Source organism: Saccoglossus kowalevskii, chromosome 7, assembly GCF_978046115.1.
Source record: "Saccoglossus kowalevskii chromosome 7, keSacKowa6.1, whole genome shotgun sequence".
In the NCBI taxonomy this organism is placed as follows: Eukaryota; Metazoa; Hemichordata; class Enteropneusta; family Harrimaniidae; genus Saccoglossus; species Saccoglossus kowalevskii.
Window position 1 is genome coordinate 39786034 of NC_140647.1, and position 24070 is coordinate 39810103.

General features: G+C 39.6%; 1 protein-coding gene across 2 annotated transcripts in view; it reads left to right on the forward strand.

The window, feature by feature from the left end:
- The window catches only part of LOC100366409 (dnaJ homolog subfamily C member 5-like), a 73234-nt gene that overhangs the window by 34587 nt on the left and 14577 nt on the right, over positions 1–24070 (forward strand). For both annotated transcript variants that reach the window (XM_002736431.4, XM_006818602.3), the window contains exon 2: positions 22217–22298. In XM_002736431.4, coding sequence (XP_002736477.1) covers positions 22217–22298 — 82 coding nt within the window. The remainder of the gene's footprint in view (positions 1–22216; positions 22299–24070) is intronic.

Consider the following 24070-nt stretch of genomic DNA (forward strand, 5'->3'; position numbering starts at 1 on the left):
TCGAACGCTTTCTGGAGGTCCACTGCAATTAGCATTCCAGGAATTTTATTTTCATCTGTAAACCAAAGTATTTCTTCAATTAGTCTAATACAGTCACTGATGTCCCTCCCCGCAACAAATGCTCCCTGGAGGTCGTTAATAATACATTGTATGTATCGTTATTACCATGTGGATACATATATTTTTCATGTTATTTAACCATAACTTCACTTCTTTTTATCAGATTTATTTCATTGTTGTGTGTAATTATCAGTATTTATTATCTTTAGTTATGTTATCAAGATTGCGTAGTAGTAGGCAAATTTCCTATAGATTTATGCTGTTTTCGTGACGCAAAGAAACACACTTTGGCCTGTATTCAGCCATTTCTATCAGTTTACATAAGTGTATTCTCCCTGATTGGCTCAATTAAAACAACCAATCATATTAATTGACGCCAAGGATTAAAATTCTAAGGTGTGAATCCACCCTTGTCTTTAAATTGACAAAGAGTGTTAATAAAGACAGACTTCATCCTTTGTACTCCAAGTGATACATTGTTCCAAATCGTCCTAGCGTATGTAGTTTTCAACTAGCTCTATCTCATTGCTGTACAACTGAATAAATGCGTGTTCACCATTAGAACATTGCACACTGGTATACCGTCTACTGCTTGATGTATCTACAGTCTATCTGGTGAGATTTAAAGATCCTATACTGTTTGTGGCAGTTTTCCCCCACAATATGAGGTAATACTTTTTCCAATCTCTTTGCGAGACACTTAGACCCAATCTTTGCATCAACATTTATAAGCGATATGGGCCGCCAATTCTTAATAAATTTTGAATCCCTGCCTTTTTTTTCAATCAATGTAATGACACTTTGTTTTTGAGAGTTTGATAATTCACCTGTTTTATAACCAAAATTTAAGGATGCAGTGAGCAATTCCCCCACCAAAGGCCAAAATTGAAGGTAAAACTCAACTGGGATTCCGTCATTACCGGGTGTTTTGTTCCGCGCCATACCATTTACTATATTGAATGCTTCGTTTTGAGTTATTTCCTTATCACAATTATTCCTCATAATGTCTGTTAAGGGTGTAATACTTGGAGTATGCAGGAGAGGGTGTGCTTTAATATTTCTATTAGGGTCAGCTTTTGTACTATACAAGTCAGAATAGAATGCTTTCAATTCTTTTAAAATCTCATTTGGGTTGGTAACTATTCCTTTTCAAGATTTAACTTTAGTAATATTCGATTTTTTTCCTCTCTATTTCTCTAGTCCTAAAAAGTATTTATTATTCTTCTCACCCTTTTCATGCCATGCAACCCTTGATCTAATAATGGCTCCCTCTGTTATGTATTCGTGTTCAATATCAAGTTTGTTTTTGACTTTTTCCAATTCTTCATAATTCTCTTCAGTTGGTTCTATATTTAGCTTGATTTCTAGCTCTGACATTTGGTTTCCCAAGTTTTTGAATATATTCTCGTTTTTGTTTGGCTTTTTTTTAAATAAAGACCATGGAGAATTTTTTTATTTCATATTTAATTAAATCCCACTTGAGTCCTTTATCTTCTATATTTTCATAATTCTGAATCCACATTGGAATATTTTCTGTGACCTGAGCGATGTATTTAGCATCTTTTATTAAACTACTGATTAATTTCCAGTAGGATGGACCGTATGGTGTATGATCATACTCGAGTACTAAAGTAATTGCATTATGATCAGAGGCAATCGATGATATTATTTCAGTTGTTATAATGTCTTGCTGAAGTGTATCACTCACCAAGAAATAGTCAATTCTACTTTGAATAATATTTGGTTTTCTCCTTCTCCACGTATAACCCCTTACCAAAGGATTGTTAATTTTCCATATATCAATTAGTTTATGTCTCTCCATCAATTCCATCATCGATTGCTCTGCTTGTTTACTTGTTGCACTGTGTGAGCCAAATCTGTCCTGTGCTTTCAAGGTAAAGTTAAAGTCAACCCCTACAATTATTTCTACATCTGGAGCCGCATCACATAATGTGATTAATTCAGAAATTTCATCAATAAATTGGCCTTGCATTTTGGTATCATTCGGGCCGTATATATTAATCAATAAAATATGTTTTTCATCAATACTTATATCTAGTATTATGTACCGTCCCACATCGCTCACTTGTACAGAATTTATCACATACCTAAGATCTTTTAGAATTATCATTACTCCTCTACTGTTAGATTTGCCATGAGAGTAGATACAGTGACCACCTTGTACTTGATTAGACCAATATTTTTCATCTGCCTGAATACTATGAGTCTCCTGTAAAAACACTATGTTGGGCTTTTTAGATTTCATCCACTCCAAGAGCTTTCTCCTCTTTTTGTATTCTCTGAACCCACGAACATTAATTGAAAGAATTTTTAACCTGAATACCTCTTATACATATGTACAACTATTGTTTCATACAGCACTTTTGTTATAAAATGAATGTTACCTATTTTGTTATAAAGAATGAGGATTGAAAAAAATAAAAATGACAAATGCAATAAACAAAAAGGAAAACAGTGAAAAACTAAGCCAGCTTCAACTGGCACGCAGTACCACATATCACTGCTGGTTGAAAAGCTAAGAGAGGCACAAAAACACCAGTTGGGATGTAGAGCGTTCAATGCTAACCCTCAGCTCCACCAATATACATAAACATCAACAATAATTCTTTCACAAAGAGGAATAATTCTTTCAGGGGCTTCACTACTCACTTATAATCAGTTGATCCCTTAGTACCAACATCCCCCTCCTATCATTATTAAACATACTTAGAAAATGACTGTTGTTTTACAATTCTCTCCTCATTAATCCCCGTCAATAAGCAAATGTTTCCATCATAATCATTGAACTATGAATATTAACTTTTTCTGGGGCATTATTACTTACAAAATCAGTCACATGGTCAGTCTCAAGTTAAAAGTCTCACATCGCCCTCAGTCCGTAAAATTCTCTGAACGACCGTTATTTCACAAGTCTCTTGTTGTCATCGCCTGTAGTTTTCCGTCTTTAGATTCAATCATCAGAGTCGCTGGTACCTTCCACGCCACAAAAGATGTTTTACCGGGATTTTCCTCTTGAAATTTTTTCTTGTATTCAATAAGCTTTTTCCTGTCTGCCTGCACCAGAAGGCTAACATCGTCCGTAATAAATACATCTTTACCTTGATATGGGTGACGCCTCAGTCGCTTCGGTGCAGAGATCAGGATAGATCGAGCATCCCCTGCATTGACGAACGATACCTTTATCGGTCTTTGACGTTTTCTTTCTGTGGTTACACTGGCACTGCGCCGGTATATCGACTCAGGAGGACATCTGTGAGCGCGTTGAATCCCCATCTGATTGGCCTCTTTGATCCCCATGTGCTCGATTAAAAATTCCCGAATAAAATCAACACAATTATGACTGTTCCGCTCTGCACCTTCTGGAATGTTCAGAAAATTTATATTCGATCGCCGACTTCTGTTTTCTAAATCATCTTGTTTCATTTCCATACGGTGTAATTTCTGTTCTGCGTCTTTCAATTTCTGGCGCAATTCTTCCATATCAGAGTCGCTCACCATAACTTTCACTACATCGTCAATTCTATCGTGCGCATTCTGGACAGATTTTTCTATTTCGGTTATAGCCTTCATCATTCCTTCCAACTTCTCGGTCTTTGGGTCAATCTTTGCGACTTCCGTTTTAATTTCGAGAATATTTTTCAAAATCTGCATGATCTTCTGGTCATTTGGAAGTGTCGCCAGTGTGTCTTCCCCGTGGCCGCCGTCATCTTGAAGTTCTCTTTCTGAGTTTCCACGATTCCTTGTTCTTCCAGTCCCGGCCATCATCTGATCCACCTTTCTGTCATTTGACCTTTTTGTAGATTTAGTTGTCGACATTTTCAAGCCAGTTACTCTATTTCCTCCTGTGTAATACGTAATAAATTCACTTATTTGGCGGAGCTGAAGTTTGGGTGACGTTACTCTAGGTCGCGCATGCGCCCTCCCTCTCGTATGCACAATTGTTTGTCTCGTGTTCTCCAGTGCATTTAAAAATCCCTTTTGAATTTGAGGGACTTTGTGTGACTGACTGTGGTGTTTGTAAACTTTAGTCAAACTGTAGTAGTGTGTATTAAATCTGCCACAACGTGGAATACTGTATTGATTGAGGTGAAACGAACATGGCTGCCGTAATGCCTGTTGTTCGACTACATCGCTCGTGTTTCTCTTCCTGTCTTAGAGTTTTCTGTTTTCTTTGATTTTTTTTTATTTCAATTAAACAGCGATTTGGCTGTGACCATGCATTTAGTCATTGTCTACTGTTTTTCTCGAATTGTTGATTGTCATAGTAACATACGCTAAGTACAATTAAACGTCTGGAGTTGAACAGTAGTCATTTTTAACATGATTATTTAATTTAATTCTTTATATTAATATTTATATAATAATTCCTTTGAGTTTCCAAAATAAATAAATAATAATACGTACCCTCATGTATACTTTAAGTTTTCATTAAAATAAAGTCAAAGTCTTTGAAATTGCTTTTCTGCCTGTTCGCCAAAACACACCTTTAAATACTCTTATTTTCCCAGCATCGAGATGGCTCTGCATGTTATTTCTCATTGTACATACAACAAACAAAATCAGTCATTGTTTAAGAGTTGGGTTATCATTTACTACAAACAATAAACAGTATACTCTTGTGCAATCATATTTTGTTTGGTGATTCATATAACTCAACAAATTTTGTCCAACTACTGTACTTTCCCGATCATAAGCCCCTCCCTGAGTATAAGCCCACCCCTCTGTTTTTAGACATTCAACAAGTTGGGACATTGTTTGACATTCTCGTGTCTATTGTAAACTGTTCGAGTACGGTAAACATGACCTGTTGGCGACCAGGAAAGGTGTTTGTATACCTCCACACTCAGTTTACCTTTAAAAATTTGCAGTTTTTAGGGAGAAATTCACTACGTTCAATTACCCACCATAGAACTCCGGTCAGTCAAAATGACTATTTTGAACTGTAGGCATTTATCGACGGGGAAGAAGTTTTAGCGACTCTGCTGGATCGCTTGCTTTTTTTCCTGTCCGGGATTCTAGCTTGGGTTGTTGCCGCTGCACAGCATCCGACATTGTAGCTAGTAGGATAAGTTTTCCTTGTCATTTTTACCCTCGTGTCGTGGTATTTTTCACAACAAAGAAATTAAAACCCGGCGCCACTATGTAACCACTTGTTGGTTCCGCGGCGGCACCTTTTACAACTGTATTTCTTTTTTCCCCTCATGCATGTCATCTTTTATTTACAATGTACTTAGCAATGTATAGATGTAATGACAGCACCAGGGCTCGCAGCCATTTTCTTTTTGGTCTGCTCGTGCTTCGGTGTCGACTGTGCAGTGGTTATATTCAGAATTTACCAGCATAGAACCCGCATCCAAGATACTTTGTCGTAGCTGCGTGCGGGGTTCGGGGTTTTTGCTGTGAAGGTGTGTGTTTTTCACTGGAGTTCTGAGGCCTGAGATTTTTCTTTCAGAGCCATCAAAATCGCTCAGACTGACCGCGTCACGGCAAGGTCGCGCGTCTAGTAAACAAAACAGTTAAAGTGAGTTGCGTGTTTGGCATGAATGGAAAGTCCTCGTGCTTTGTGTACTGGAACGTTGAGTAGGAGGCCCGATAGTGTTGGTACCAATATTTTTCTCGGCCTCCCCCCACTGATCAGAGGGCATCCTCACAGTCTGTTTTTTTAGGTGGTGGTTTACCCGATTTTACCGGCTGCAGCGAGGCTGTGCCCCTGGAGGCTTTCCTCCTGTGGGGCCCGTTGCGGGTCCCTTTGTGGACCCTTCCTCGCACGGCTCCAGGTTTGTCTCCGAGTTGAGGGCTTTGGTCGAAGGACTGTTGGGGCAATTGCGTCCCTGGCAGGCCGGGTAGATCAGACGCAGTCGGAGCGAGCTGTCTCCACTGCGGCTCCTCGATGGGCAATCAGGAAGAAACACGAAAGCATGTTTGCATTCAAACACGTCTCTTCCGGGGAACCCCCCGTTCCCAGCTGCGGCTCTCCCACTAATTTTGGGTGAGGCCGAGGCTCAGGCTAATGGCACCAGGCCTCCCCTGGAGCCTCGGGCATTGAATGCCAACGGGGTGCTGGCAGCCAAGCCTCCGATTATGGGGCAGGGCTTTCAGCCAGCTAGGGTTCGTCATGCGGTAACGGTACAATGGTAACGAATTTATCCTTGTGTCCGGTCTCCACTGTGGGTTTTGAATCCTTCCTTACCGACCCACGGCCCCCCCCCCCACCAGAGGGAACCGACCCTGCCATGAGACGCATAGTTGGACATGCTCCCTCTCACATATTTAAAGTGAAAGGAAACGCAGTTCGCTTGTGTCAGATACAGCCGGTACTCCGGCGGTCCCTCAGAGTCTTCCATCCGCAATGTCTCGGTAAGCCACGCTTTTGGGGTGATGCGGAGTATCATCGATCCCAGTGATACGATGTAAATACCCCCACCCTTGATCCTAAGGCAACCACCTAAGGTTGCTTTAACGCTTATGGGATCACGGGCGTTGAGATCCAAAGCAGCCCCGTCGGCACGTCTCTCCCTGTCCGTCCGAGTGCAGAGTAGGGCGTAGAGCACGCAAACGGTGTTGATGGGTGGACGTTGGTCAGCCGCGGAGGACGTAACACTTAAGGCCCCCGGGTGGGGAAAACATTAGGCAACACTCCCCGCTGGACCAATCGCTACCTGGTGTGGTTTCGGGATCAGACCCCATAGCGTGGGATGAGACCAAAACACCCCCAAACAGATCCCAAGGCTCCTTCCCCAGACCCCGGTACCACGAATTTCCGTTTGGCAAACCGGGCAAATGGGGACAGCCCTGTTCCATGGGCGTCCTTGCCAGCTCAATCAGAGGCGACCCATCCAGCCCTGAGGGCAGAGTTGCTTGAGTGCATTATTGTGCGCGCCCAGGACTCTGGAGACCTCAGAGGCAGAATGCACCAGCCTCCTAGACCAGGCGACACTTTTACTGGTGGGCCACTTCATATCTCAGTGCGACCCCCCTCCTAGTGTCACCTGGCTCTCTTGGCCAGGGCCACTACTGTTCTACGAGATGCGGCCTTAGACGCACATGTTCTCGCCGACTAGCTGAGTCGGGGGATACGTCCTCATCTCAGTGATGCAGACTAGACATCTTCCACCCTCTTTGTTCAGGGAATGGTTGGCACAGTCTTGGAGCTTCGAAGTGCAATGAACCAGATCGAATCCGCTAACCAGTTGGCCCTGCCAAGGGCAAGTGGAGGGCACCCCAAGCACAGAAAACACAACACCCTAGGGCGTTGTCCGCTAGCCAGAGTCAACCAGGAGGCAAGCATTGTGGCGCGCCCCCAGGGAGGAAAGAGCCAGGTGGTGGCTCCTCACCCTTCCTGGGCGAATGTGTTTGACGCTCACCTCTGCAACCGAAGGGACAGGCATGTGTTCGACGAGTGGCCAGGTCACAACTTGGCCTTGGGGAACTCACCTTATGGGAGAAGAGAGCACCCCCTCGCAACTGCCGAACCCATGGCCACATATTCCTGTCATACACAGATTGCGCTGGTGTAGTCTCGTTTGGAGACAGCGGGTGACCGATCCCTGGACCTTTCCAGGTGGTGACATCCTGTTACGGGATACCGCTGAAATCTCCATTTCCCCCGTCAGTGTCTCTCCTGTTGGGCACTGCCAGGGGACTCTCGTAAGGCGGAAGCAATCAGACAGGAAGTAACAGTTCGCTGGGAAAAAGCGCCATACACAGGGTACATCAGCCGGAACTACAGTACAGTTCTCGCGGAAGCTTTGGCTTCACTTCAGTGTCAGCTTCGCTTCAGCATCGCATCATTATGGCATTGTTATGACTTCAGCGTCGCTTCAATGTCGCGACATAAAAAGTTGAGGCGGTCATCGCTTCGCTTCATTGTGGCCTCATTATGGCGACAATGTGGCATCAGCATCGCTTCATCAAACAAAGAAGTACAGAACTCATTTCGCCCAACCTCTCGCCCGCTTCCGCTTTTCAATCGCTCGCTTTTGCAACTGCTTGTTGAATTTTCCGCTTTATTTTCAACTGTGTAAAAATTCGGACTACTAACAATTTTCTGGTTTTCATAGATCACGGTTACTAGTTTAGTAACCGTGCATAAATGTTGAACAACCGTCAAAACTTCAAATACTTTTTGTTTTAACTATCTATAATTATATGCACACAATCTGACTCTTTGACCTAGATTTGGCTGGGATTGACTGTTTTATTTTAAACAACTTATTCTGACGTGACGCACTGCTACAAATTGTATGTTTAGGTCGAGCTTAGGTCACTGATCGTGACTTAATTTTGAAAATTTGATGTAAAATTTTACCAGACCCACTCCACCACAACCATCCAATCATAGTTAGAAATGTACGCACTTGTTTTGAAACTTTGTATCAAGATGGCAGGCGACAACGCCGACGCACCAGGCGGCGTACGTGTGTTTTGCATGTATTAGTAGTCCGGGCATGGGATCGGACTCTGCTAAAACTAAACGAAACACAGAAAAATACCACCGAAATGAGAAATCTGAATCTGTTCTCTTACCAGCAAATATAATGAACAAAAATAAGGTAATTTTATAACAAGAACAGTTTCATTTCGTATAGCAAATTGCGTTGTATCCGAACAATGATTGCATCGTGTGATTTAAATTTATCACGATTTAAATTTATCACGATTTTCCTTGCATTTTCCTTGCATATGACACTCGTCACCTTGCAGATTGCAATGTACTTCACAAAGTTTTTGGTACCCAATACTCGCAACATTAAATAATTAAACAAGATATCTTTTTAAAATGTCATTTTACTCTTGGTCATATTATTTTATTCCCCTTACCGCTTTGAATTTCAAATCGATTACATATCGAACTTCTGTACATGTGTTTTTTCTCTACTGCCTTTCCATATGAAAATAATGAGGTCGTACTCATGTCACAATACTTTGAAGCTGATGCCATGTTGATGCCATGAGACTGCGAAGCTGAGGCCACGATGATGCCACAGAATAAGCGAGGCGAACACAGCTTCAATTTTCAATGACGCGAAGCTGATGCCACAATGATGCGATGCTGAGGCGACAATGAAGCCATGCGTAGGCGACAATGATGCCACAAAAGCCAAAGCTTTTGCGAGAACTGTACTGTAAGTCCAGGCTTCTACCCAAATGTGTTCGTAGTACCAAATCTACAAGTGGTGGACGTCCAGTAGTGGATCTAGGCAGACTGAATCAGTACATGGTTCTCGATCGGTCCCACATAGAGACACAATTCAGGGTTCTTCATCTCCATCGAATAACCCAGCTGGGCCAAGTATTAGAATTTCGGGTGCCCCCATTGTGGTTAGGCACAGCCCCCTATGTGTTCACCAGAGTAATGAAACAGGTAGTGCTGCTGCTTCACAAGATGTCGGTACACCTCAATCCGCACCCAGACTACTGGTTACTACACAACCCGGGCAAGGGGTTAATAGCCAAACGCGCCAGGCTAACAAAGGATTTACTTCACCAGTTGGGCTCGTTAGTAAATCGACAAGTCCCACCTCGACCCAACGCGCAGTTGGTGTCCCTGGGCATGGAGTTTTGACACAGAGGTAAGCTTGGCTTAGCTATTTCAAGCGTGTTGCTTAGCGCTAAGCAGCCTAGCTGAATGCCTAGTCAGCGTTCCCTCAGTGTCCCTCCGAGAACTAATGCGGATCATCGGAATGATGACCTCGGTTCGAAGGGTTGTTCCCCAGGCCACACTACACAGCCGCCCGGTATAAGGCTTGTTATAACGCCGAGCTCTCCTATGGGAACTAGATAGACGGGTTTTGATCTAGGACCAAGTGAAGAAAGCCCTGCCCTGGTGGTCATCACTGGCCAACCTCGGACAGGGGCCCCTTGGACCCGCTTGCCGCAGGTATGACTCTGGTAACAGATGCCTCTCCCCAGGGTTGGGGAGCGCATCTATTGGACGAACAAGCCCAAGGATATGGCTCCTGCATAGTTTCGGGACCACCATATCAACCGGCTCAAACTGAGAGCAGTGTACTTAGCACTACCACGCTTTCTACCCGTAGTTCGAGACCACAGAGTCCTGCTCCGCACAGGCAACGCAGCGGTGGTCTCCTTCAAGAAGGGGGGGGGGACGCATTCCCCATTGTTGTCAGTCCGAGCGGAGCAAATCCTCCTTTGGTGCCTGAAATACAATGTGGAGCTAACCGCACACCACCTTCCAGGGGTGAGGAACAGTCTGGCAACGCCCTTTCAGGGCAGCTCCGTCTCCAGAACACAGAGTGGCTGATACCCCAGTGGGCAGCCTCCAGGCTGTTTCGGCTGTGGGACGGTCCAAGGCTAGCTCCCGACATACTTATCTGAGCGGGCTGCCAACGTCCTGGCCAGGGCGAACAAGGATTCCACCAACGCGGCCTACATTTCTAGGCTGCGAGCATACACTGATTGGTGTAGCGGAAGGGAGATTGATCCATACCATCCCTATATTGTCCAGGTAGCAGGCTCCACCTGTTTGATGAAGTGGGTTTGACCTACGAAGCGATCGTTGGCTACAGGTCGGCCTTGTCCCCCACCATTCAAAACGTACGGGAACAAGACTAGCCAATTGTCCTATTATTAGGAGACTATTTATTGCATTCCAGACGCTGAGACCCCATACAAGGGATCCGCCCAACTGGGACTTGTCGGCTGTGTTGTCTGCTCTAAGCAGACCGCATTTTGAGCCTCTCCGATCAGCACCACTCAAATTTTTGACGTAGAAAATAGTCTTCCTACTGGTCCTTGCCTCAGGTAGGCGTCGGCCAGAGCTGGGGGCATTGTCCTTCTCGGATGATGTAACGCCATTATGGACAATCAAGTTGTGCTAAACACATGAATTGGGTTTCTCGCCTAGAACCAAATCCCAGGACACGATCCTCACCCGATCGTTATCCCCCGGCTGTCAAATTTTGTCTGCCTGGAGGGTCAGGAGGAATTGCTTCTCTGCCCGGAGTTGCCACCAAACCGTACTAAAGATTTGGGACAGGGTGCCAGGCACATATCTTTGTGTAATGGCCCAGGCAGGCAGCTTAGGGCGGCCTCCCCAACTTCCATAATCAGGTGGTTTAGTAAGACTTTATTAAAGGTTCATAATACTTTAACTTCCTCGACACAGAGCTTGCAGAGACACCAAGTACGAATGCATGAGGTCTGTACGATTGCTAACTCGCTAGTGCTAGCGTCAGCATTACTATGCCCTCATGCAGAACTGTTTCAGTCTTTACTTCCAAAGCGTACTACCTCCCAGAAATGGGTTGGGGTCTAGCTTTCTCGGGCACACCGAACTCTGTCACCGTAGCAGCATTTTGGCTTCTTGCTCCGCGGACAGCTCAGGCAAGGTAAGACACCACCCTGTTTTGGGTCTCAACTAGGGTGTTAAGTGATAATTGTAGAGTGTTTCATCCTGGACTTTTCACCACTTTTCTGTTTGCTCGGAAAACCCGCCACCTATTGATGTCTGACTCTACCTACAGTTCAAAATAGTCATTTTGACTGACTGGAGTCTATGGTGGGTAATTGAACTTAGTGAATTCAGGCTAGGGTTCTCCAAACCCGCCTATTCACATAGTTCATATCCACCATAGACTCCGGGTTCCCCCCAACCACCCCCACTCTTTCTGTAGCGTTGGTCAGGGGCTTCCCCTGATCTAGATTCTATCTCTCCGTCACTAGCAGAATCGCTGATTAATGCCTACAGTTCAAAATAGTCATTTTGACTGACCAGAGTCTATGGTGGGTATGAACTATGTAAATAGTCGGGTTCAGAGAACCCTTGCCTAAATTGGTGCTAACAGATCCGCATTGCGTTAAAAAATTACATCATCAATAATTGGAAAACTTCGTCAGTGTGACACGACATTTTGATTGGTGAAATTGTGCTGAAAAACATCATGGCGAAAATAGCTTTGCATGGGTAGTTTGTGTACAATCAAAACATCCCCCAACGAAGATAATAATAAAGATCTTGCCTTTGACTGTTTTCCCACAAACACTACCCATTTTTACACTGTGAAATTTTTACAGTATGTAAATCTTATTGTAATAAAATGTGTGTATTCTCAAGAACATTCATTTCGTTTTTTTTTCTTCAAGAAGATGTAATATCCCCCAAGCCCGGCATGGTAAATGAAAGATGTAATTTGGATATTTTTCGTGGGTGGTAAGATGGTTACAATGGTGAACCAGAAAAAAAGTCTTCTTTTCTGAGGTGGTTCCTGAGCATAAGCCCACCCCTTGCTTTTTCTGATTTTACATGTACAGGCCCCTGGGCTTATGATCGGGGAAGTACGGTACATGTATGTCTACCAATTTACAAAACAAGAATATACATGTTTAGTTTGTAATAAATAACAATCAACACCTTCATGTCTTCATAGCACCCCAAGTTTTTCTGTAATTTTTTTTTTACACGTGCCCTAAAGGTGACTCATATTCACTGTCAATGACAATTTCTCAATTATTTGATATTTATATATTTAAGTCCAAAAACAAGTACTTGGACATGTCTAAACTGATCAAATTCAAACTTCACATATTGGATTTAGGCCAAATGGTGACCATTTTTGTGCTCAATTTTCTGTAACTTCCAACTTGGTACATAGCGGTACATGGAAAATTATGGAATAGAATAGAATAGAATACTTTATTATCACCGTAAAAAATATTTGATATTCATTTTTTGGCACATACATTAACATGATAATAATGCAGGTATGTATGACCTAAATAAAGTACAGTATGCGAGTACCAAGATGCGAGTAATAAATAAATTTGTTCATAATACTGTAGCTTAAGGTATACTCATTGTAATTACATAACATTTTACAGAGGACAATGTCATTTTACAGTGACTGAAAAAGAACAAGAAAATATGAAAAGAACATGAACTGTCAGACCAAAATAATTGTATTACCCCTGGTACGTTTTTTTGTGGCGAGAAAAATAAATTTAGAAATATTACGCAAGATTACTGCATTTTGTAATTGTAATAGCGATATAAATTAAAACTATAATAATATATAAATAAACTTGGGATGTATTTAGATCTCAACTCTCGGTAAAACAGACAGATAATGCAAAAATGGTACTCATCCTCTACACAATTAGTATTACATAAAATACAAACTCTTTCTGTGCGTGTATTATTGAATTTTTAGCTCCACTGTTGACTTTGTCGAGCATAGCTTATCATACTGTATGAGTGATTGTCCGTCGTTCGTGTCAATGTTTTACTTTTTCGACTTCTTCTTGAAAACTACAAGCCTGAATGCTTTGATACTTGGTGTATATGTACCTTGGGTAGACCTCTCTCAGATTTGTTCATTTCATTATGATATCTTCAATTCTCTAATTTTGGTGAATATTTTTGTCATTTTTGGTAAAAAGTGATATTTTCAACTTCTTGTTAAAAACCGCAAGTCCAATTGCTTTGATGATATTACATATTTAGGTACTACATGTGGTCCTCTCTCAGATTTGTTCATTTTGTAATGATATCTTTAATTCTCTAATTTTGGTGAATATTTTTGTCATTTTTGGTAAAAAGTGATATTTTCGACTTCTTGTTGAAAACCGCAAGTCCAATTGCTTTGATACTACATATATAGGTACTACATGTGGACCTCTCTCAGATTTGTTCATTTTGTAATGATATCTTTAATTCTCTAATTTTGGTGAATATTTTTGTCATTTTTGGTAAAAAGTGATATTTTCGACTTCTTGTTGAAAACCGCAAGTCCAATTGCTTTGATATTACATATATAGGTACTACATGTGGACCTCTCTCAGATTTGTTCATTTCATAATGATATATTCAATTCTCTAATTTTGGTGAATATTTTTGTCATTTTTGGTAAAAAGTGATATTTTTGACTTCTTGTTGAAAACGGCAAGTCCAATTGCTTTGATATTGCATATATAGGTACTACATGTGGACCTCTCTCAGATGTGTTCATTTTGTAATGATATCTTTAATTTTCTAATTTTGGTGAAAACTGATATTTTCGACTTCTTGTTGAAAACTGCAAGTCCAATTGCTTTGATATTATACATATAGGTACTACATGTGGACCTCTCTCAGATTTGTTCATTTTCTAATGATATCTTCTGTTCTTTAATTGCCATGTGCATTGCTAACAGCGGAGCTATCTCAGCCGACAGGCTGCTTGTTTATCAGTTTCAATAAGTAGACAATGGGCAGAAATTCTTAGGCGACACAATGCTTCCCTGTAACAGTCTTTTTGGACTGTTATAAGATAATTCTCTTGACCAAATATATATTTAAATTTTCTATAAAAACACAACTTCGGAAATAACTCGAGTCCACTTTGCCAATTTTGAATATCAATGTCCAAGCATCGCTGTTTGAAAAGCTTAACAAAGTATTCAGAGTTGCCCACCCCTTGGTTATACCATGCCTCACCCAGACCATAAGAAAGAAGTAACCATTTTAAACTCAGGGCCCAACACTTTTTACCCTTTTCTGCTTCATGGTATTGAAACATGTAACATAAATAACCCAGTCTGTGTCAGGATAATGATAAAATGCGAAGCCAGTACTTAATAATTCTAATAAGTCTAAATGTTTTAATAGTAAACATACCTAACTGCCCCCTTATAGCCAAATTTGGTGCATTATGATAGACTTTCAATATAAATCGACAGAATTTGTTTTGTATAATTTCAACTTGATTGCTATTGTGAAAGCCCCAGACTTCGCTAGCGTACATTAAAACTGGTAGGATTTTACCATTAAAGATTTTAAACGCAATATTTACATCAATACCATCAAATTGCGAAATACTTTTCTTAATCGCAAACAACGATCCTGACGCTTTTTTGACCAAACTAGACTGGGCATAGTTCCACAGCCCAGAACTCGACAATACTATACCCAAATAATTATAATAAGAAACAACTTCTAGTTATGTCCTGCTAGCCACCATTGCTCAGTTGATTTCAATCTGCCCCCACGCTTAAATACCAATACTTTATAGATTTATCAATATTAACTTTTAGTCTCCATTTATTTGCATAGAGATCCAAATTAATGGAAGAACTAAAAACTGCCAAATCGTCTGCAAATAACAAATAAAATAATTTTATAGGCGTTATATGAACTCCGGCGTGGCTATGTTGTATTGATTCACCAAGATCATTTACAAAGAGAGAGAAAAGGAGTGGCGATAAAACACTGCCTTGTTGGACCTCCTACTTCACATTTGAACAACTCAGAAATACCTAACGAACACATGCTCTGATATCTTGGTACATGGACTTCAATACTTTAAATAGTTTTCCACCCATTCCAGATTTTGTTAGTTTATAAAAGAGTAAAGTGTGGTTAATGTGCGAGTAGCAAATAGCAAAATGTGCCGTACTTGAGTGGTCAAAGGGCATATGTGAAGGGGTAAAATGTATCATTTGTGTGTGGAAAAAAAAAAGCCCATGTCAAGGGGTGAAAAGAGTCATTTGCAAGTTGCAAAATGTATAGCAAATATACTATATGCAGATAAAATAGCGTGTGTGAAAGTTTTCCTTTGTGAGGTGTAAACATGTTACATTTGAGTTTAAGAATGCGTACGCCGAGGGTATAGAAATGCCCTGTGATCCACGGATTAATTCTAGACTAGATTCACCACGAAGGAAATCACTTTTTCTTCGTGTTGCAAGTATAATTTGTCATGTGAATACCTGGGCATAACATACTTCAATATCGATTTCTGATTTGTTTATATACCAGAACATTTGTAAAAAAAATAGAGTAAGGTATAAAATATGAGAACGGTACAAATTATAAACCAGCAGTAATAAGTTTAATGTTTCGTGAAAATAAGAATGGACATATTGGTGTTGAAATAATCACAGAAGTATGTATAGTTATCATCGGTAAAATCACTTTTGACTCGCTGAACAGAAACTTGTGCATGTGCGACCCAATGCTCAACACATAGAAACAATGACTGGCTTCAACGTAATCTTGTTTGTGTTCTTCTATCTACTTTCCATGGTGGCGCCAAGAACTAGACACAGCAAGAGTAAAAATGAACAGCCGCCTAGCTGGTTACCATGATGCTGACTTTTGAGGACACTGCCAGCCAGTAGTAGCTGTGGATTCCTGCACCTCTGTTGTTACTTTGTACTAAATCTCAGCATGCAAAATGCAGAACTTTGTTCTAAACTATTACATATCCCCACTCACCCCATCCCAATATTGACAAATAAAAAAACTCTTGCAACTCAAAAACGATTGTTATGAATGACAACATGACCACGTTTATTAACTGTGAACAGACTTATTGCTGATAAAACCCGCATTCAGGTATTTCATTGTTCCCAAATTTGACAAATACAAAGGAGATGCAAAATTCAAAAATGATATACATCTCTTAACTTTTACTATATACATGTATGTTTACAATTGCGTGTCATTCCCCGGGTGACACTGTTCTCAAAAAGGATATATTTCAACAACTACTTTTCAGCGTTCACAATAATTTGGGGACTATGTTTGTCATCGACCAATACCACTAGCGACGATATCTAACAATAGCATCACAGCGTACATTACCAGTATTAATTCAGTACTAGATCATGGTTACTTGAAGTAAAAATAATATACACTCTCAATCTTTTCATTTGAATAATTGATACTATTGTACATAAATATTTATTGTAATGCAACATTTATCCGGCAATAATTACACAGTGCTCCAATAACACAATACGTCTTTGACTGTGACAATGCGATAACGATGCATGTTAAAATTGTGTACAATTTCTCACTAGAACCAGTGCCATCGAGCGGTAGATCTAGTATCATTTTACCACAAGATCTAGAACCATTTCGCACAAGTGCTACTCGCACTGACCACCCACTTTGTGTCGATTTCATCACTTGTAGCAAACAATATTTCTACCATCCGCAAATGACTCATTTCACTCTTTTTCTCTGGCTGTTTTTGCCACTTCGAATGAACACAATTTGACCCTTGCATAGACCTTTTTTTGACACTCGCAAATGATACATTTTACTTCTTGCATAGGCCATTTTTACCACTTGCGTACGCCACATTTTGCTACTTGCTACTCGCATCTTGGTACTAGCATACTGTCATACATACCTCAATAATGATTTGGTTAGAAGACAGCTTAAATGAAAATATCAAAGAAATGAATTGTGAAATTGTATAGTTGCCATGTATTTCATTTGAATTAACAATTCTACTCTGAAAGAAACTGTTTTCATTTTGATAGGCAGCAATAATGTAGTTAATTAATTCTATAACAAAGGTTTTGTCATTGTTGCTCATTATAAGTATATATGTAGGACTAGGATTATAGAACCTTGATGTATGACTGATTGACAGGCAGCCATATTGTTCTAACAAATGCTGTTCCAGTACTATACCTCTGACATTCTTGACCAATTATATTCAAACTTTATACATACATCATGTCACACATATGCACATGTTATGCATTTGATGATCTCATACAAGATGGTTGAATAGTAGCCATTAGTTTTGTTTAACAACTGGAACTTTGGCTTTTTGTTATCATTTTTTTGTAAATAATTGAATAAACATAATTACCCCAGTAATCATAATGTAGAATACATGTCATTGAACTAAATACATGATTACTATTGGAGATTACATTATCTCTTGATTTAGAAACCACCAGATTTTGGATACCACACCTTGTGATAAACACTATACTGTTCATGATGCGTCTAGTGTGTCACGCTTGTCTGAGTTATTACTGTACTATGTGTATATTGTCTTTGTATGTATAAGCTGGCAAGATACTACCTTGTAATTAAAAAACTACTGTAAAGCAGTTAATTATTCATTGGGTTTTAATTTTGCTTATTTCGCTGACTGGAAAATGCGCTAAATTAAAACCCAGTGAATATGTAAAATTTAGCATAAAACACATTATCTAAATGATAAAACTGTGAATTTAAAACCCACTGAATATGTCTGAAATGGTAAATCAGCAAAATTTAAACCCAGTGAATATTGGTCATTTTACAGTAGATCAAGTTCACTTACAGAATTAATTTTTGATCATATCACTTGCTGTTACAGAACAAATAAATGTGTGTGTATACAAAACTAGGTCATAAAATGTATTGTCATTGACCAAAATATGTGGTCACCTTTCACAGGATGATAAACAGCATTCATATTTTTTCTGTTAATTAGTGATTGGTTGTGATGTACTTTGTAAAATTTGTGACAGATGTTATTATTAAACATCTATTTCAGGCATTTTTCTATAATAGTTATGTAGAATTAAACAGACCCACTGCTGTGGCATGTAATGGGTAAATACTTCGGGACTCATCAGTAATTCATCCATTCATAATAATTCATCAATTTTCATCGCTCTGTATATCAAGAATTAATCATTGCAGCATTTTAATGAAGCTCTTGGGCAATGTCCACACCTGATTAGCTTTTGGTTGAAGTCTGTGGTCACTAATTACTTTATTTACATAATAATTAGCCATCATTAATTTCCTAAGAACTGATCAGTGCATTTCAATGAAACTTAAAAGTACTGTGAAATATTTTTGCAGGAATTTATGCATACATGTTTTTTCCCCAAATCAGATTCAAAGTCGCCATTTTGTTTTAATAAATGCTATGTTAGAGCTGCATCTTTGACATGCTTTGACTGATCTTGTAAAATAAAATAAGCTGACTTTAATCACACACAAAGAAGTTAGATAAAACTGTTCTAAACTTTTTGGATTTTTGCATTCCCATGATGTATCTTTGGGGGTAAAAGATGTATAATAAGGTTATTATAATGATATCGCAAAGTATGCACAAAGACAGTACAGTGGGAGTAAAAACCTCATACAAGCCGGTAGGCTGGTTGGTGATCCACTCCGCTCCACTCAAAAAAACGAACAACATGTTTTCGGCTGTTGCCATGGTAGGACATAGAACTTGAAGCTAACCCCTGTACACAAAGTTCAGTCTTTAGAAGTCACTTTACTAGCACATATTCTGCTATTATAATTACTATTTTCGATCGTTTTGCGATTGTATTTTCTAGATTTCTTGATCAAACGCAGCATTTACAGTTCATTTAAAGTTCAAAGCTTCTTTGGGATTACGTTGATACAGTGTAACAATAATAACAGTAACTTTATTACACAACCAAAACCATCAGAGTGTGTAGTATGGTACAAATAACAAAAGAAAAAAATAATAAAACTAACTAAATAAAAGTAAAACATTAAGAGGACAAAAAAAAAAAAAGTATAAAATACTAAAACTGACATTGCATAGAAAAAACATTGGTTCTCTCATGGGTTAGATGTGTATTTATATTAAGTACTCAATTAAGTATGTCCATTGAATAATGTATTTTTCAAAAATTTGGAGAGGGCAAGGTCATGCTTCATTATTTTAAGAAAAACATCTGCATTTTGCTTGTCTGCGATTTTATTAGTAATGTTACGTTCTAGAAATAAAGATTGTCTATCAATTTCAAAAGAGTTTTTAGGCTGTTGCCATAGTAGTAGAAGGCCAGGATTTTTTTCCGATTAGTGACAGTATGACCAGCCTGCCAAGTATGAACAAAATTGACCAAGCCAAAGAAATCACAGAAGAGTTAAAAAGCAATTCCTGGTGAACAACCCCTAACTTTGGGGTCAAATTTCTCGGTAATGTACTAACTTTGTGCCATACTCAAGAATAGAGTACAATGAGCCATGTCCCAAGGTGTTTAATCCTAAATTCCGAAGAGGAAATGCATTTGGCACAAAGCTAGAGTGAAGGTGTACCTGCCTGCCAAGTTTGAGTGAAATCAGCCAAGCCAAAAAAATCACACAGAGGAATTAATACGTGAAGACACTGGAAATTACACACAGACACACACACACTAAATGGCAATCCTAGCTGAGCGGATCGCTAATTATTGATGATAAAAATTAGTTTTTTTTTTTATTTCACATCTCACATTATTAAGTAAGATTTGAGGTATGTAAGGTTGCATAAATACGGCAGTTGCGAGTGGTGAGTTGCGAGTCAAAAGTAGAAAAATGTGTCAGTTGCGAGCGCTCGAAAGTGGCAGTTGCTAGTGCTCGAAAATGGCAGTTGCTAGCGCTAAAAATAGCAGTTGCTAGTGGCGATTTGTATGTAGTTGCGAGTGCTAGCAACATCCTAGCCACTTGTTTTCAAGTTACATGTACATGTGTTGAAATGTATCGAATTTCTGAATGTCTACGATGCTATTTGTGCGTGTGTGGTACGTACACTAACTAAACCACCGTCCCTCATGTGTTGAGGGACGGTGACTAAACGTATCAGTTGCGAGCGAGTCGGGTCGCTAGAACTGTGTGAATAATAAAAATAAGTCCTCGCCTCTAATGTCTTAGCAGCATATTTTCTTGTTGCGAGGATTTAAAGCGGACTTGTCTGAGATTGTTTGTGGAAAAAACAAACCTTCACTCGAGATCTTTGTACTCTAGTTTCCGTAATCCCTGTTTTTTAACCGAGAAAAATACAAAATTACTGTAAACAGCGTCATATCGTCGGTTCATTCGAAATATCAAATTGACCTTTGTTTGAGTTTTATGTACAGCGGACGGTACAATGCTCTGATTTTAGGTAACAGTGATATTTGTTAGTACATCCATGTTCTCACTAACAGTCTTATTTTGCGTTAAAGTGACTGTGGTTGAATGTCATTTTTATGTCAGAAACGAATCATTGGAATGCAATTTTATGGTGGCCCTGTTACACATTCAGAACGTAGATAGGTGTCATGTTCGGGAAAAAATAAGAGATAAAACTGATCCCATGTGTGGTATTAAACGCATTGTGGTCTGAGGTCGCGAAACGACAAGACTGACAGCATTTATCTTGGACCAGTATGCACATTATTGATGAAGCCGCTATGAGTCTTTATTGTTTGTCAACAGTTGACGCCTTCACAAAAGGTTAAAGTGGCAATCGGTTAAATGCTGAAAAAAACTAATTCTAAACAGCACAACAATAACAAACGCGATGTGCTGTCAATCTCTGCCCGCACTTCGCCTGCAAAATTTTGCATGAAGTGACTGACGACTCATCAAACTTTAGGAATAAACATTAAACTCCAATTGTTGCAGTAAAAATAACGCGAGGTGTTTTTGAATACAGTTTATATACATGAATATTTATCACACATAATTTACTTTTGGTAGTGAACCTACCACAACGGGAAACAATCGTTCCACATTGCGGTTTTTTATGTATGCCCTTTTTGTAATGAAATGCTTTGTTTTGCCAGAGCCCGATTAGTACAGTGTATATAAACAAAAAATATTATTTTGACACACTTGAAGTAAAACGTCAAAAAGCAACATACATGTACTCTAAACAACGACAGTGGGTGACTTGATTACGCTTCATTGCGTTCAATATATATTTTTCGCCGATCATTGTATTCAATCAAGGTCCTACATATTTTTGTGACAACATTATTTTCTGTTAACGAGTTGAACTTACCATACTCCATTGTATCCAGTTGATAATTATTCTCTTTCAACAACTGAAGCCGCCCACGCCCCATTGTATTTATTCGACAAGTGCTTTCTGTCAACAAGTGTGTATTCTCACACACTTATTAAATGCTTTAAAGTTTCCATCAAACCACGGAAAAAAAACATGCATTATTTCATTGATATTACTGTCATCCTACTGACGACCCACTTGAACTTGGCACATCGACGCAAATCGCACGGACTAAAACTCATTTATTTATTATTCATTGTCTGTTTCTGTCCTATAGACACTGGCGCCACGACTTGGCGATCAGGTCATGGGACTGCTATCTCTATTCTGTGAAGACATTCACATTGACCACGCGTGGACACACATTCAGGATGTGTTTTATACACCTTCGTGAGACTCCATCCGTTTGCTGACTTCGCTGTAGTTATTTTTTTTTCTTGTCGTCTCAAGATTGTTGCGAGTTTACAATTATCAAAACGCTTACATTGTTGGTTTAACCATTTAGCTCCATGATTTAACCGGATGTGTGTCACACAAGTCTGGTATATCTTGAGAAGGAACACTAGTAATGAAATAACTAACTGCCTGTGAATATTTCATTTCAGCACATCAGGAGAGTCCCTGTATAGGACATTAGAGATACAAAAAGGTGCTAGTCCTGATGAAGTCAAAAGAGCATATAGGAAGGTAATGTATCCCAACAGAATAAAATACTAAATCAATTTATTAGACAATTTGAGAGGAAATAATAGATGGGCTAGATGTTTACATTCACTGTGTATGTATATCCATGTGTGAGTGTAGTATTTCATGGGTGTAGGTTCAGCCGTGGATGTGAATGATGGTATTCAGTCTCTAGATCAGCTATTATACACATATGTGTTGAGTGAGTAATGGATGTGAACAGTGATACTCAGTCTCTAGATCAGCTATACACATACATGTATGTGTAGAGTCAGCCATGGATGTGAACAGTGATATTCAGTCTCTAGATCAGCTATACACATACATGTATGTGTAGAGTCAGCCATGGACGTGAACAGTGAAATTCAGTCTCTAGATCAGCTATTATACACATATGTGTTGAGTGAGCAATGGATGTGAACAGTGATATTCAGTCTCTAGATCAGTTATACACATATGTGTAGAGTCAACCATGGATGTGAACAGTGATATTCAGTCTCTAGATCAGCTATACACATATGTGTAGAGTGAGCAATGGATGTGAACAGTGATATTCAGTCTCTAGATCAGCTATACACATATGTGTAGAGTCAACCATGGATGTGAACAGTGATATTCAGTCTCTAGATCAGCTATACACATATGTGTAGAGTCAACCATGGATGTGAACAGTGATATTCAGTCTCTAGATCAGCTATACACATATGTGTAGAGTCAACCATGGATGTGAACAGTGATATTCAGTCTCTAGATCAGCTATACACATATGTGTAGAGTCAACCATGGATGTGAACAGTGATATTCAGTCTCTAGATCAGCTATACACATATGTGTAGAGTCAACCATGGATGTGAATGGCGATATTCAGTCACTAGATCAGCTATACACATATGTGTTGAGTGAGCAATGGATGTGAACAGTGATATTCAGTCTCTAGATCAGCTATACACATATGTGTAGAGTCAGCCATGGATGTGAACAGTGATATTCAGTCTCTAGATCAGCTATACACATATGTGTAGAGTCAACCATAGATGTGAATGGTGATATTCAGTCACTAGATCAGCTATACACATATGTGTTGAGTGAGCAATGGATGTGAACAGTGATATTCAGTCTCTAGATCAGCTATACACATATGTGTAGAGTCAGCCATGGATGTGAACAGTGATATTCAGTCACTAGATCAGCTATACACATATGTGTAGAGTCAACCATGGATGTGAATGGTGATATTCAGTCATTAGGTCAGCTCTACACATATGTGTAGAGTTAACCATGGATGTGAATGGTGATATTTAGTCACTAGGTCAGCTCTACACATATGTGTAGAGTCAACCATGGATGTGAATGGCGATATTCAGTCTCTAGATCAGCTATACACATATGTGTTGAGTGAGCAATGGATGTGAACAGTGATATTCAGTCTCTAGATCAGCTATACACATATGTGTAGAGTCAGCCATGGATGTGAACAGTGATATTCAGTCTCTAGATCAGCTCTACACATATGTGTAGAGTCAGCCATGGATGTTAACAGTGATATTCAGTCTCTAGATCAGCTATACACATATGTGTAGAGTCAACCATGGATGTGAATGGTGATATTCAGTCACTAGATCAGCTATACACATATGTGTAGAGTCAGCCATGGATGTTAACAGTGATATTCAGTCACTAGATCAGCTATACACATATATGTAGAGTCAACCATGGATGTGAACAGTGATATTCAGTCTCTAGATCAGCTATACACATATGTGTAGAGTCAACCA